The 13547-nt window shown below is 60.4% G+C and overlaps 1 protein-coding gene across 2 annotated transcripts in view; it reads right to left on the reverse strand.

The window, feature by feature from the left end:
• The window catches only part of LOC131578424 (dedicator of cytokinesis protein 2-like), a 45709-nt gene that overhangs the window by 29447 nt on the left and 2715 nt on the right, over positions 1-13547 (reverse strand). For both annotated transcript variants that reach the window (XM_058837081.1, XM_058837080.1), the window contains exons 7-24: positions 13370-13505; positions 13119-13273; positions 12911-12992; positions 11920-12055; positions 11556-11631; positions 11324-11403; positions 11034-11159; positions 10826-10950; positions 10105-10203; positions 9534-9606; positions 9320-9423; positions 7116-7305; positions 6182-6279; positions 5961-6050; positions 5586-5686; positions 5370-5504; positions 1998-2109; positions 588-658 (exon numbers count right to left, since the gene is read on the reverse strand). In XM_058837081.1, coding sequence (XP_058693064.1) covers positions 588-658; positions 1998-2109; positions 5370-5504; positions 5586-5686; positions 5961-6050; positions 6182-6279; positions 7116-7305; positions 9320-9423; positions 9534-9606; positions 10105-10203; positions 10826-10950; positions 11034-11159; positions 11324-11403; positions 11556-11631; positions 11920-12055; positions 12911-12992; positions 13119-13273; positions 13370-13505 — 1989 coding nt within the window. The remainder of the gene's footprint in view (positions 1-587; positions 659-1997; positions 2110-5369; positions 5505-5585; positions 5687-5960; positions 6051-6181; positions 6280-7115; positions 7306-9319; positions 9424-9533; positions 9607-10104; positions 10204-10825; positions 10951-11033; positions 11160-11323; positions 11404-11555; positions 11632-11919; positions 12056-12910; positions 12993-13118; positions 13274-13369; positions 13506-13547) is intronic.

The following is a 13547-nucleotide window of genomic DNA, read 5'->3' on the forward strand; positions in this document are numbered from 1 at the left end:
TTCTCCCTTGTTGTGTTTCTAGTGGTCCCTGACCCTAAACTCCACCCTGGTTCTGTCCCTTAAAACCCCTCACCCTGCTTTTGTTTGGGGCTCTCTATCTCTGAATCTGAGTTTGTTCCCATGCTGAATAAATGGTTTCTTGAACAGAAGCTCGTCTTGTTGGTGTCCCATGCTGGCTCCTGGTAACTGTAGCTTCTCTGGACACCATCCTGCGGTTGCAGAATGTGACACAGGAGCTCCAGCTTCTGGTCAGGATGGGGCTGCTGGGTGGGGGGAGCTCCTCTATGGGGCAGAGGATATGGGGCAGGATGGTCCCACAGGGCAGCTGTGCCCAGCACAGGCATCCAGCAGGCAAACCCTGCCTGAATTCCCAAAATGAACCCAGCTGGGGCTGAGTTCCCAGGCTCAGCCCCTGCCCAAGCACAGGCTGAAACTGAGCAGAATTCTCCAATTTTTGCACTGGGAAGAGGTCAGGAGGTGATTCCAGCCCCCCCCTCACCCTCAGCTCTGTGCTGGATGTGGGGACAGAGGTGGCTGTGGCAGGTGCTGAGCGTGACACGGGGCTGGTGGGGGCACAGGGACCCTACCCCAGAGCAGAGGAGTCAAAGATCCCAAACACGTCCTCGAGGATGGAGGGCAGATACTTGAGGGCTGCTCCCTGCAGAGACACCAGAGAGCTGCCTTCAGACAGGGCTCCCACTGCTGGAGTGTGGGACACAGTGTGTGCCCTCCTTTCTCATCCTTAACTCTGACACCCAGAAAATTTCATACAATATGAAATTCATGAGTGTGTTTTCATGGTGATACATGAAAACAACTGTTAAAGTTAGATAGAAAAAGCTAGAAGTGTGAGTGTGTAAATTAAAGTTTTCTTAAGTCACTGGGTGAAAAAGTTAGAGTTCAAGTTAGTTTAGAAAGCAGGAGAAAAGATGGAGGATTTAGAATGTTGTTTCTTTTCCTCCTTTCTCCTTCATGTTCTTTTTCTAGAGGGTTTTGGGTAATAATGAGTGATTGGATAGGAAATGTCGCAGTGCAGCACACAGGTGATGGGTCATTGGGTCATTAAGAAAAATAATATACATGTCTATTGTTAATTGGATAAGAATAAGTATAAAGATAAAAGAACTGTGTAGTTTGGGGCCATTTTGTGCTTTCAAAGCCAAAGTGAGCCACAAAGTGAGCCACAAGGCCATTCTGTACCATCAGAAGAAAATGAGCCAGGTTGCAGTGAACTGAACTTGTGCAGAAAATCTGGAGAGACCTGCCAAGTTTTGTGATAACATCCTAATAAACACGAGAAACAAGATCCTATCAAGCTTTGGAGTTGTCTTCCTGACCCGGAGGACTGAGATAAGCAGGACTCCCCATGAAGGAGTATCCCCAAAAAGCTCAGCTCAGAGGAGACTGAGAAATCCAGGAGTGGAAAAAAAAAAAGCACAGAAGAGGTACAGCAGAATCAGAAAGATAAAAAAAGAAATTAAAAAGAATTATTTAGAAAAAGTTACACCCAGCAGCACCCTCTGGAGCCTCCTTCCATCTGGGAGGCCGTGGGTGCAGAGGGCAGCCCCATCCCAGACCCATCCAGCCTGCACCAGCTCTGCTTCTCTCAGCCCTCTGTGCCAGCCTGCTCCCAAATGCAGGGAATGAGAGCAGATCCAGGATGGGGACAACCCCCAGGAACCCTTCCCAGATTTTCCTCTGCAGGCTTCAGCACATGGGTGGCCAGGACAGCATTTGCCCCGTGCCACCGAGCTGCTGACCCGGCTCCAGGCCACAGCCCCAGTACAGTGAGGGGTTTGGGGTCTCAGGGGGGGACCCTGGGGACAGCAGGGTGGCACACGGGGTGGCAGCTCCTTCTGACACCATTTGAGGGGCAGTGTCACCTCAAAAATGAACACAGACAGTGTCACCTCGGCATGGGGACAGCCAGTGGCTGGCCTGGGCACCCTCCCTGCCAGCACACAGCAGAGCTGAGCCCTCCCAGCAGCGCCTCATACCTGGGAGATCAGCGTGGGACCCTCCAGCGGGGACCCCATCAGCTGGTTCAGGGCGAGGAAGAAACGCTGCAGGGAGCGCTGGAACTCGGCTGCCTCCTTCCCCTCGTAGAGCCTGCAATGGGCAGAGTCACCGCGCTGTCACCGCGCTGTCACCGCGCTGCCACCGTGCCACACACCTCCCCTGGCACAGCCACCCCACCATGCCCACACACCCACTCACAAAAGTGCTTTTATTTATTTTTTTTCTTTTTTTTTAAGCCTCTTTTCCATGATTCCACAGCTCAAAACCATCACAAAGCAGTTCAGCGCCGTCCCACTGGAGCAGAAACCTCCTGAGCCCTCCAGCCCCCCTCACCAGCTGGACCAAAGAATGTGGGAATTTTTAGCCATGGGATGTGCAAAGCTGCAGGAAAACTGCAAAGCTGAGGTGTGATCACAGGAATAAAGTCACTGCAACGGGCAGTGTTTGAGGTAATTCCCCCATCACCGACAGCAAGAAGTGGCAGGGAAAATGTAGAGAAATCCTGGAATTATGGTTTGGGCTGGGAGGGCCCTTGAAGCCCATCCAGTCCCACCTCCTGCCACAGGTTGCTCCAAACTCTGTCCATCTTAGCCTCAAAATCCGGGGGCACAACGAGCACTGGCAGGGAAAGTTCTGCCACCCTCGGTGATGGCTAAAAAGCAGAAGCAGCCAGAGGAAGCAGCAAGGAGGAAGCAGCGAGGGAGAGAAGTCACCACAGTGCCATCAGGGTGCTGGGGGGCCCTGAGGGGACATAGGAAGGTCCCCAGGGTGGAGAACAGTGCCCTCAGTCATCCTTGAAGCTACCTGGGCTTCTCACAGGAGCTGCAGGCGCTGCTTTTCCGGCTCCAGCAGCAATCCCAGACCCGGCAATCTGCAGCAACTGACTCTAATTACAACCCAATTCCTGTCGATTACAGCCTGTACAAATTGCAGCACGTTCAGAGCACTTAGAGGATCTGAGGAGCCCGTGTTATTGCATGTTGAGATTGCTGAGATAAAGGGAAGCTATATAAAATAGCTAAATGTCCTCAGGGATGTCTCTGTTCCAGGCAAACTCATTCACGGGGCTGTTTGCAAACGCGCCGCGTAATTAATTTCTCCTGCCAGGAGCGCTCTAAGCTGGGAATCTGCTCTGTGTCCTCATGCAGGAGCGAGAGGCAGGTGCTGGCTGTGATGTTCTGGAGAGCCACAGAGCTCTGGAGCACCCCAGAGCCGTGGATGGGACACTGGGAAGGGATGGAAGCGGCGAGGACAGACAGAGCTCAAATCACACGGTTAATACAGAGCGGGGTAAAGTGAGGTGTGACAGTCCCTGGGGGCACAGGGACCCCAGCACAGCTCCTCATTTCCAGTGGGAGCACCCACAGGGACCCTGACACATCCTGGGATTGGGGTGAAGGAGGCAAAGCCCTGAGTCCCCCCCAAAAAAAACAAGATGCCTGCCAAACCACAGAGCCTGAGAACAGGGTGATCCCACTGCTTTTGGTGCCCATCCCGTTCAGGGAACCCTTCCCATGTGTGTGGGGGTCCCTCCCTGCCCACCTCACTGCCCTTTGTTCCCCCAGGACACTTTCGGTGCCGCGTACGTGGAACGAAAGAGGAACGCCACCGGCTTTTTCTGGTTAACACCCATGGCTGTGCTCTGATTTCCTCCTCTCCCACGCTGGCCCAAAGGAGGGGTGCTCATCCCATCACCCACACTGGGATGTGAACCCCACACCCACGGGGAACAAGTGACACCAGGCTTGTGGGGACACCGGAGGTGCCTGGGGGTACCTTGACCTTTGAGCCCACTCCTCTGCTCATCACAGGATCAGGGAAAGCACCTCACAGAGCCCCCAGCTCCACCCCACTGACCCTCACTGGGCCCCAGGGAACCTTCCCAGCACAGCACCAGCCCTGCAGGGGCACTGACTGCCCAGGATATTTTGCCATTTCCAATGTGGGAGGATTTTAAGAGCTCATTGGAAACCCCCTGGCAGGGGTGTCTGGGGCAGAGGTCACTGTGGGGCAGGACCATTGCTGGGAATTTGGGGTGGCCAGAGAGCTCTCTCACCCCGAGGTGGACAGCACTGCCCACCCTCACAGCGGACCACCCGTTGTCCAGCAGCACCCAGAGGATGGCATGAAGCTGGAAACAGCCAGAATCCTCGAGGAGAGGATTCACAGCCAGGGAGGAGCTGCCTGAGGAGCAGCCAACACAGCCAGGGGTGGTGGGTGCCAAGCTGGGTGCCACAGCAGCCAGCACCAGCTGGGCTGAGCTGCCACTGCCTCTGCCACTGCCACTGCCACTGCCACTGCCACTGCCACTGCCACTGCCACTGCCCCTGCCAATGCCCCTGCCACTGCCACTGCCACTGCCACTGCCCCTGCCACTGCCCCTGCCCCTGCCACTGCCACTGCCACTGCCACTGCCACTGCCACTGCCCCTGCCACTGCCACTGCCGCTGCCACTGCCACTGCCCCTGCCACTGCCAATGCCACTGCCCCTGCCACTGCCCCTGCCGCTGCCACTGCCACTGCCACTGCCCCTGCCGCTGCCACTGCCACTGCCACTGCCAATGCCACTGCCCCTGCCACTGCCACTGCCACTGCCGCTGCCGCTGCCACTGCCACTGATGATGGCACTGACCCATCCCAGAGCACAGGGACCCTCACAGGGCCTCCCTCCCACAGCCCAGCTCCAGCAGGGCACTGGGAACACTGGGAGGACTGGGAACACTGTGAGCATTGGGAGCACTGGGGGCACTGGGAACACTGAGAACACTGGGAACACTGGGAACACTGGGAGCACTGGGAGCACTGGGAGCACTGGGGGCACTGGCAGCACTGGCGGCACTGGGAGCACAGGGAGCACTGGGAACACTGGAGCACTGGGAGCACTGAGAGCATTGGGAGCACTGGGGCCACTGGGAACACTGGGAACACTGGGAGGACTGGGAGCACAGGGAGCACTGGGGGCACTGGGAGCATTGGGGGCACTGGGAACACTGAGAACACTGGGAACACTGGGAGCACTGGGGGAATTGGGAGCACTGGGAGCACTGGGAACACTGGAGCATTGGGAACACTGGGAACACTGGGAGCACTGGGAGCACTGGAGCATTGGGAACACTGGGAACACTGGGAGCACTGGAGCATTGGGGGCACTGGGAGCACTGGGAGCACTGAGAGGACTGGGAACACTGGGAGCACTGGAGCATTGGGAGCACTGGGAACACTGGGAGCACTGGAGCATTGGGAGCACTGGGAACACTGGGAGCACTGGAGCATTGGGGGCACTGGGAGCACTGGGAGCACTGAGAGGACTGGGAACACTGGGAGCACTGGGAACCACTTCCAGCACTTACTGGGCGAAGAGGTGGCGGGAGCGGACGATGAACTTGAAGATGTACTCCAGGGCCTTGAAGGTGCGCGTGAGGGGCTCGCAGGGCTCCCCCCGGGCTGCCTGCTCCATGTACTGCGTCAGCACCGACAGCAGCTTCCTGCAGGGTGGGACACCCGTGGGAATTCCAGCCCTGACCCCCAACATGTCCCTCCCCATGCCACAGCCCCCAGGAACGCACTTGTAGGCGAGCGTGGCGCTGAAGTGCTGGCGGATGTAGGCCTCCAGGACCGTGTTGAAATGCTGGAACTTTCTGTCAGCCACCAGCCTGACGATGAAAACCTGAGGGTGGCAGGCAGGGGCACGGCTTGGTGTGGGCAGGGGGATGCCTGGGCAGAGCAGCAGCCATCCTGACCACACCGTGCCCTGGTCCCATCACCGGGATCACTCTTGTCTTGGTTTGAATCCTGCTGGGATTGTCCTCCAGAGGGAGAGTCCCTCAGAACGGAGCCCTGCCCTGTGCTGGGTCGCTCAGACCAGCAAACCCCATTGCCCCAGTCCAAGCAGTGCCCACCCTGAGCTGGGTGGGGCTCAGACCTGCACGGGTTCTGCTCACCAGGGCATCAAACACGAGGGTGTCGTAGACATCTGTCTCTGAGTGCTCCATCATGATGGAGAACAGGGCATCCAGCGTGTCCTGCAGGAACTGGGGGGACACGAGGGCTGTAAGAGCTCGGGTGCTGACCCCAGCATCACCCAAGACCCAGCTGCTGGGCATGGGGGGCCTGTGGGTGCAGGAACCAGGGAGGGAGGTGGGGGAGCAAATCCTGGCTGTACCTTGATGACCTCCCCTCCATCCACGTTCATCAGCTTCTGGAGGTTCCCACAGAGCAGGCTGGGCTTGGAGCGCCACTTGAGCAGCCCCAGCAGGTTCACTGGGCAGGAGGAATGGGGCAGTCAGCACTGGCCACTCACTGTCAGACCCAAAAGTTACCAACCCCCAGCTCCCCCATCCCATCCTGGCTGCTCAGGACCCTGCCAGGATCAGCCAGAACCTCCTCACACAACCCCTGCTCAGTGCTGAAATCCCCTGATGCCAGGGCCATAAAGCACAAACTTTAAATAGGTCGTGGCCGTGGGAGACAAAATTGAGCTGCAGGAAGGGAATTAACGGAGCAGCCTCATCCCTGACCCCTCCACTCTGAACCACAGCACCCTGGACCCTGCAGCCACGTGTGTCACATCCCCACCCCACGAGACCTTGTCCCCCGAGCCCCCTGCACTTCAGCCAGAGCAGGATGAGCCATTCCCATCTTTCAGCCTTGCAGCAGGTGGGAGGAGAGCCCAGAATTCCCGTGGGTCCTTCCCCTGGCCAAGGGGGCACAGATCTTCTCAGCTGCCCTGACCTGTGTAGAGCAGCCCAGGGCTGGAAACTCCCCCGAGCTACCCCAGGAATGGGGATTAAGCCACAGAGCTCCAATTCCCACCTCAATTTCAAAGGAAGGTCATGGAGCTTCAAGTGAGAATTCCACTCGCTGCTGCTCCTCTCCAGCAGCCCCCCAAAATACCCAGATCGAGCTGATCTCCCCAGGAACATCCTTGACCATTCTGACCATGGCCAAACAGTAAGTGAGCACGCACTGTTCCCAGTTTTCAGCTCACTGTCCCAGTGTGATGGAGCCAAATATCAGGAGAAGTGTGGTCCAGCAGGTGGGAACACCTCCAGGGAGGGGACACAGCCCCACCTCCCCCCTGGGGGACCAGGACTCACCATTCTGGGTCAGCTTGGTGGAGCAGACGAGCGTGGAGATTTGGAAGCTGTCCCGGCTGGACACGGCTAAACCCGACATGGTCCCGCTCACGCGGAAGGAGGAGCCGGACAGGAGCTTTGACTCCGACAGGTTCCGCTCCGAGGGCAGGGACAGGTACGCGCTGGCGTCCTCCAGCTTCTTGCTGTCACCCTGCAGGGCACGACAAAGGTCACAGCTGGAGCCCCTGGGGACAGGGTTGGTCCCTTGCTCAGTTCTGACCCCGTGGCTGGTGGCTCCCACCACACAGCAGCCTCATCCCGTCCCTGGGTACCCTCTGGCACCCCCAAATTGACCCCACAAAGCATCCCATGGAGCTGCTCCCTGAGGGGAGACACAGGGACCCTGCTCAGCTGGGACAATGGGCTGGGGGAGACACCAAACTTGTGTCACACAGTGGGGACAGGACAACAGGCAGGAGGAGCAGAGTGACAGAGGAGGCTGAGGCTGGAAATTAAACACATCTGGGCACTGCTGCAGGGATGGACGTGCAGTGGGACACTGGCACACATCAGGACACTGACATGGAGCAGGACACCACCCAGGGGTCCAGGACAGCCTGTCCCACATCGCTGTCACCCTACATCTCCCACCTGTATGGGCATGCCAGGACCTCCACAGCCACAAACCAGTCTATTTCTGTGTCCCCTTCTCTGAGCTGAGAACGTTCCACCCAGGAGGACTCGTTGGGGTGACTCTGAATGACCTGCCCTGCTCGTTGGCCAGCCTGGGAGGTGACCAGAGCCAGCTGGCCAGGCTGCAGCTCACAGACATCCATCCTCCCCCACCTGCAGCCTCACAGGGCAAAACCCCTCCAGCTGAAGGTCGGATGGAGGTGACAGAGATGTTTGCTGTTGGCTTTTCCCCTCCAAGACACCTGCTACGAGCAGCCAACACACAGGAGGAGCCCTGTGTTCCTTCCCAGGGCTGAGTCCGTGCAGGGAAAACTGGCTGGAGCTCAGACCAGCTGGAGATCAAGAGGTCTGAGCAGCTAAAAGCCTGTCACTCACATTCCTCTGGCAAGCAGAGATAAAAAAGATGAAATAGCTTCTGACTCCCAGAATCCAGCCCCCGGTGTCTGCCGGGAAGAGCCGGAGTCAGACAGGGAGAGGACGGAGCAGCGCAGGACGTGGTGGCTCAGGAGGGCAGGGACAGCTCTCTGAGGGGAACACGGATCAGAAGGGAGGTGTGGGGGATTTGTTCTCCTGGCAGGGAGGTGTGGGAGGTTTGATCTCACTGCCACAGCCAGCATTGGCACGTCCCAAAGGTGCCCGATGCTCCTGCTGTGGAGGGGACAGTCCCCAGAGAGCCAGGGACCAGAGCCAGCGCCGAGAGCCACGGCAGCAGTTAAAGAATTTGGGTCTTTTGCCCAAAAATAAAGCAGGGAGGAGAGACATAATAATGATTTCAAATGTGTAGGAGCCTCAGGGAGGAACAGCGTGGTCTGTCCCTGTCCTGGGATGCCACAGCAGGCAGGAGCAGGTCGGCTCATCCCAAAACAAGGCAGGACTCAGGGAGGGACGTGGCTCTGCCTGGAGAAGCTGTGGTCACGTTGCCAAAATCAGAGAATGCTCCCATGCAGCAGCCCAGGGGCAGGGGAGCAGGTGACCCCCAGGGACACTGGAGCTCCATGGCCGGGCAGGGACCCTGGGAGGTGACAACACCTCAGGAAAGAGCCCTGAGCAGTGGGGACCAGCTCGTGCCTCCCACTCCTCTGGTCACAGCAGCCCCAGTCCTGGGAGGGGACACCAGGCAATGGGGCAGCACCTTCAGGGGCACCTCACATTGGAGCTGACTGTGTTTTTTCCCAAACGAGCAGCGATTTTCCCTCCCCTCCTCTCTCTCAGAGCAAAGCCCAGCAGTGCCAGGGCTGGTGAAATCAGGTGAAGCACAGCCACACCGTGGGGACGTTCCCTCCCCGTCACAAACGCTTAAATCACCTTCTCCCAAACAAAACTTGTCATTCCAAAGGAGCAGCGCAGGGATTGGAGACGCTGTGTGCAGGGAGCCCCTGCCACCAAGGACAGCGAGGACGGCCGGGATGCACCGCAAACCCTCGGGGACATTGGGGACGTGCCACCAGCGTGGTGGCTCAGGCAGGGACAGGGACCCCGGCCCCAGAAGTGCTGCTGTCCCACTTCAGGGGGCTCTGTGGCCTCCCCCATACCTTGTACAGCACCAGGTCGTGCTCCCCATCCCGCAGTGTGGTGCCATCGGGGCGCATCAGCCTCACAAAGGCCATGGAGAAAATCCGCTCGCTCCGGTCCTTGGCTGGGGACACACACGGGGCTGAGGTGAGGAGAGGCAGAGGGGACAAGGGACACACGTCCAGGCAAGGAGAGGAGATGCTGGGAGGGAGGTCTGGAGGGAGGGACGCTCACATTCACTGGAGGAGCGGTGGCGGAAGGTGAACCTCAGGTGGGTCCTGTGGACGTCCTCGATGGGAACGGCGATCTGGGTGGGAACGCGTGCCAAGGTGAGGGCAGGGGGCACGGGCTGAGCCCTCACCTGGGCAATGTCCCTCTGTGCCTGGGCAACCCCTCCCACTGCTGCAAACCAGCCCCACAACCTTCCCAGTCAACCAGCGAGGCTGAACTGGGGGCACTGGGATGGGGACACTGGGATGGGGACGGGGACGGGGATGGGGATGGGGATGGGGATGGGGATGGGGATGGGGATGGGGATGGGGATGGGGACGGGGATGGGGATGGGGACGGGGCTGCAGTGCCCATTCACAGGACCACCCTCCCCAGTGCTGGTGATGCTGGGTGTCCATCCAGGGCAGCACCCCCATCGTCCCCAAGAGGGGACCAAGGAATGCCCCTCAAAACTGCCCTGAAGGGGACCCCCTGCAGCAGCAGGGTTCTGTGGCACCGGAGGAGCAAGGGTCACAGCCAGGAGGGGCTGCAGCTCTGTCCCACCCCAGGCCCTGTGCCCTGGGGCTCCCCAGACCTTCAGGGTCTCCATCCAGCGCTGGTGCCGCTGCTGGTAGTAGACAACAGAGCGGTAGTGGCTGGTGGGGCTGTCCCCTGCTCCCGTGTGGATCACGTTCTGCCAGGAGGAGATACCTCAGGATCAGCCCAAATCCCTCGCAGGGAGGGAGAATTCCCATCCCTGCCAGCCACCAAACCCCCCCCTGCCCACACCTTCCTCAATGCCATCCCCTCCTCCTCTGCCAGGCCTGGTGCCACCTCTGAGGGGACACACAGCCCTCCCAGGGCACAGCAGGGCTTGGCCCTGTGGATGGAGATGGAGGATGCATCCCTGGACTGGCCCAGATGGGTCCTCAGCAATTCCAGCCCATTCCTCAGGAGCCAGGTAAGAATTGGTGTCAGAACACCTGGAGAGAGGCAAGAGCCAGTCTGGGGAGGTGACACATGGGTCTGACCCCCCAGCCTGTCCTGGGGATGGATGTCTAGGAGCACTGGGGACACCCAGGGGGCCTGGCTGTCCCCAAGGAAGGACAATTTTCTCTCTATCCCTTCACAGCACATTCCCACATCTTTATTCTATTCCCAGATCTCTATTCCAGGCAGCTCCAGGGGCTCCAGTGGCCCAAGAGGCTCCTCCAGCTGGTTTTGCTACTGGAGCTGCTGGCTCTACCTGAGGTGAGGTGGCACAGGGGACACCTGCCATACCCGAGGTGAGGTGGCACAGGGGACACCTGCCATACCTGCACCACATTTCCTGCCTCGTCGCAGACACACACGGTCACCTCCACGTTCTTCTGCGTCTTCTTGTTGCCCTTGTCGAACTCGCCCTGCACCAGCGTCAGGTAAATGTCGTTCCTGACATCACCTGGGGGGACAGCCCCGTCAGCCAGGTCCTGGCACCATGCTGGCATCCCCAAGGACCCCCAGGCTTGTCCCCCCCACACTTGCCTGGCATGATGACCTCAGGGTAGCCCAGTTTGCGAGCCACTGCCGTGCTGCGGTCCACCAGGTGTGGGTGGTCCTTCCTCACCTGGCTCAGTTCTCCCCACAGCATCTTCAGGGACACCCAGAGCCCTGCGGGAACCGCAGGGATTTTTCAAGGGGTGACAGCAAGAGCTGGGGGAGCCAGGGCTTCCAGGGGCCACAGCAAGTCCTTGACCCTGCAGGGACTGTCTCATGTGACAAGGAGATGGCCCGGGGAGGAGTCTCATGGCACAGAGTGGGCACAGGGTCTTTACCTTGTCCCTTGTGGTTGATGTCCTTCCCCTCCACCACCTTCCGGATCATATTGTGAAGGAAATCACCATCAGCAGCCACCCTGGGAAAGCCACATTTAGGGGAAAAACCTTTTTTCTTTGATCCTTGCACCTCTTGTCCCCTGGCAGCCGGTGTCCCCATGCCAGCCAGGCCCTGGAGTGCTGCTCCCTGCCCGCTGCCCCCCCAGCACTGCCCCCCACCCATGGGGCTCACAGGTGGACGGGGATGAAGTGCTGCTTGTCCTCGTCACTGTCACACGTCCCTTTGGTGATGTCGGTGATGTCCATCACTGCAGTGACACAGAGGTGACACCGTGGCAGGGGTGGCACCCCCAGCCAGCACAGGATCTTGGGGGGAGGTGAAGGCTCAGCTGTGCTGGGGGTCCCCTGCGCCAGGACAGGCAGGGCAGGGACAACCCGGGGTGGGGACAATGAGGGGACATCCGTGCAGAGGTTTGGGGTCTGCAGGCAGGGAAATGGGACAGTGGGAGCAGCCCAGGGACATCACAGAGCCTGCTGTGGTGGCTGGGGGTGCCAGAATGGTGGCACGGGGGGGTCTCCATGGAGCGCACCCCCACCTGAGATGCCGAAGGGCCGGCGCAGACCCGTGCTGAGCTTGCGGCTCTGGCTGTCCCGCAGGTCCATGCGCCCCACCCGGATGATCTGGCACACCAGGAACAGCCGCTCCCGCTTCAGGTCGTTGCTGCCCAGGTCCTGGGACAGGAGAGGGGCCGTGTGAGCCTGGCAGCACCGCTGGGGACGTGCCAGCACCCGGGGCTGCGCAGGGAGAGCCCGTGGGCACAGAGCTCCCCCGGGTCCCTGCACTGTGGGGAGGGTGGGCACACAGCCCCTCTGCCCTGGGGATTTCTGCAGTCCCAAAGCCCGAGGATGGCGACAATGCCATGGTCCTGACAGGTCACCCTAAACCAGGCAGTTTGGCAAGCGGGGGGAAACCTGGCACGGTGTGAGGATGTCGGGGTGGCCCCGTACCCCAGCTCCGGAGACGCTGGGGAGGGGATCGGGTCTCTCGGGCGCTGCCCCTGCTCCAAAACCTTCCAGCGGCGCTAAGGAGAAGGGATAGGGACACGTGGGGACATCAGCAGCGAGCAGAGCAGAGGGAGGAGATGGGCGAGAGCCGGGGAGCGGCAGCGGAGCCCAAGTGCTGATGCTGCTCATTAACATTGATTTTCCCGGCTCATTTGCATATCGATGGCTCCGCGGCGTCCCGAGGGTCAGCGCTGCGCTACAGCCAAAGCGCTGAGTCAGCGGGTGCCGAGGGGCGTGGGACGGGTGGGGACGGGGCACCCCGGGACCCCCAGCACCGGGAGGGGACCCCGAGATCTCCAGCACCGGGAGGGGACCCCGGGACCCCCAGTACCGGGAGGAGACCCCGAGGGGCAGCGCCACGACGAGCGCCACGTCCCGGCGCCAGGGCAGGGGTCTGCGAAGGGGCTGGGGGTTCACGAGTGGTGAGGACGCGGGGCACCCGAAATGCTGCGGGTGGGGGGCAGATCTGCAGGAGGGTGCTGCGGGAGGCAGCAGCGCGGCTCCCCCGGGCTCCGCGCTCACCGTGAACACGACCTTGAGGTTATTGAGCAGCTCGATGTCCTGGGGGACCCCGGTGCTGGCCCAGCGGATCACGTAGTTCTCGCTGCGGGGCGGGTGATGGTTGAGGTGGGCACGGGGATGGCTGAGCCCTCAGCCCACCAGTGTCCCCAGTCGCGGCAGGACAAGCATGCAGCACGGCAGGGGTCTGTCCTGCAGCCCGGGACCCCACCTGATGATGCGCTGCTCGCCGGGGTCGTACAGGGCCATGAAGAGCTGCGCCTCCTCCCCGATGTGGCAGACGAAGTTGCGGACGCAGAGGTAGAGGTTGTGAGAGGGAGAAGCAGCCCCGTGGGTGCCGCGGCCTGGTGCTCTCTGCTGCGGGCTCTGGGGGGCACGAGGTGGCTCAGCCCCCCCAGCTCAGGCCCTGTCACATCCCCTGGCACAGGGGACACGGGGCTCCGGGGCCTGCAGTGGCCTCACCGTCTCCTCCTGGATGCGCTCGGTGAGGGTCTGTGCCGCCCTCCTGTGCGCCTGGAAGAGGCTGATGACGCTGGTCCTGTCGGGGTCCAGGATGTTCTCATCCTCATCCCGCACCACCAGGTCCAGCGCGAGGATCCTGCAGGGGCCGGGATGGGGCATGGCTGGGGGCACACGGGTC

The sequence above is a fragment of the Poecile atricapillus genome, chromosome 4 (assembly GCF_030490865.1).
Source record: "Poecile atricapillus isolate bPoeAtr1 chromosome 4, bPoeAtr1.hap1, whole genome shotgun sequence".
Taxonomy (NCBI): domain Eukaryota; kingdom Metazoa; phylum Chordata; class Aves; order Passeriformes; family Paridae; genus Poecile; species Poecile atricapillus.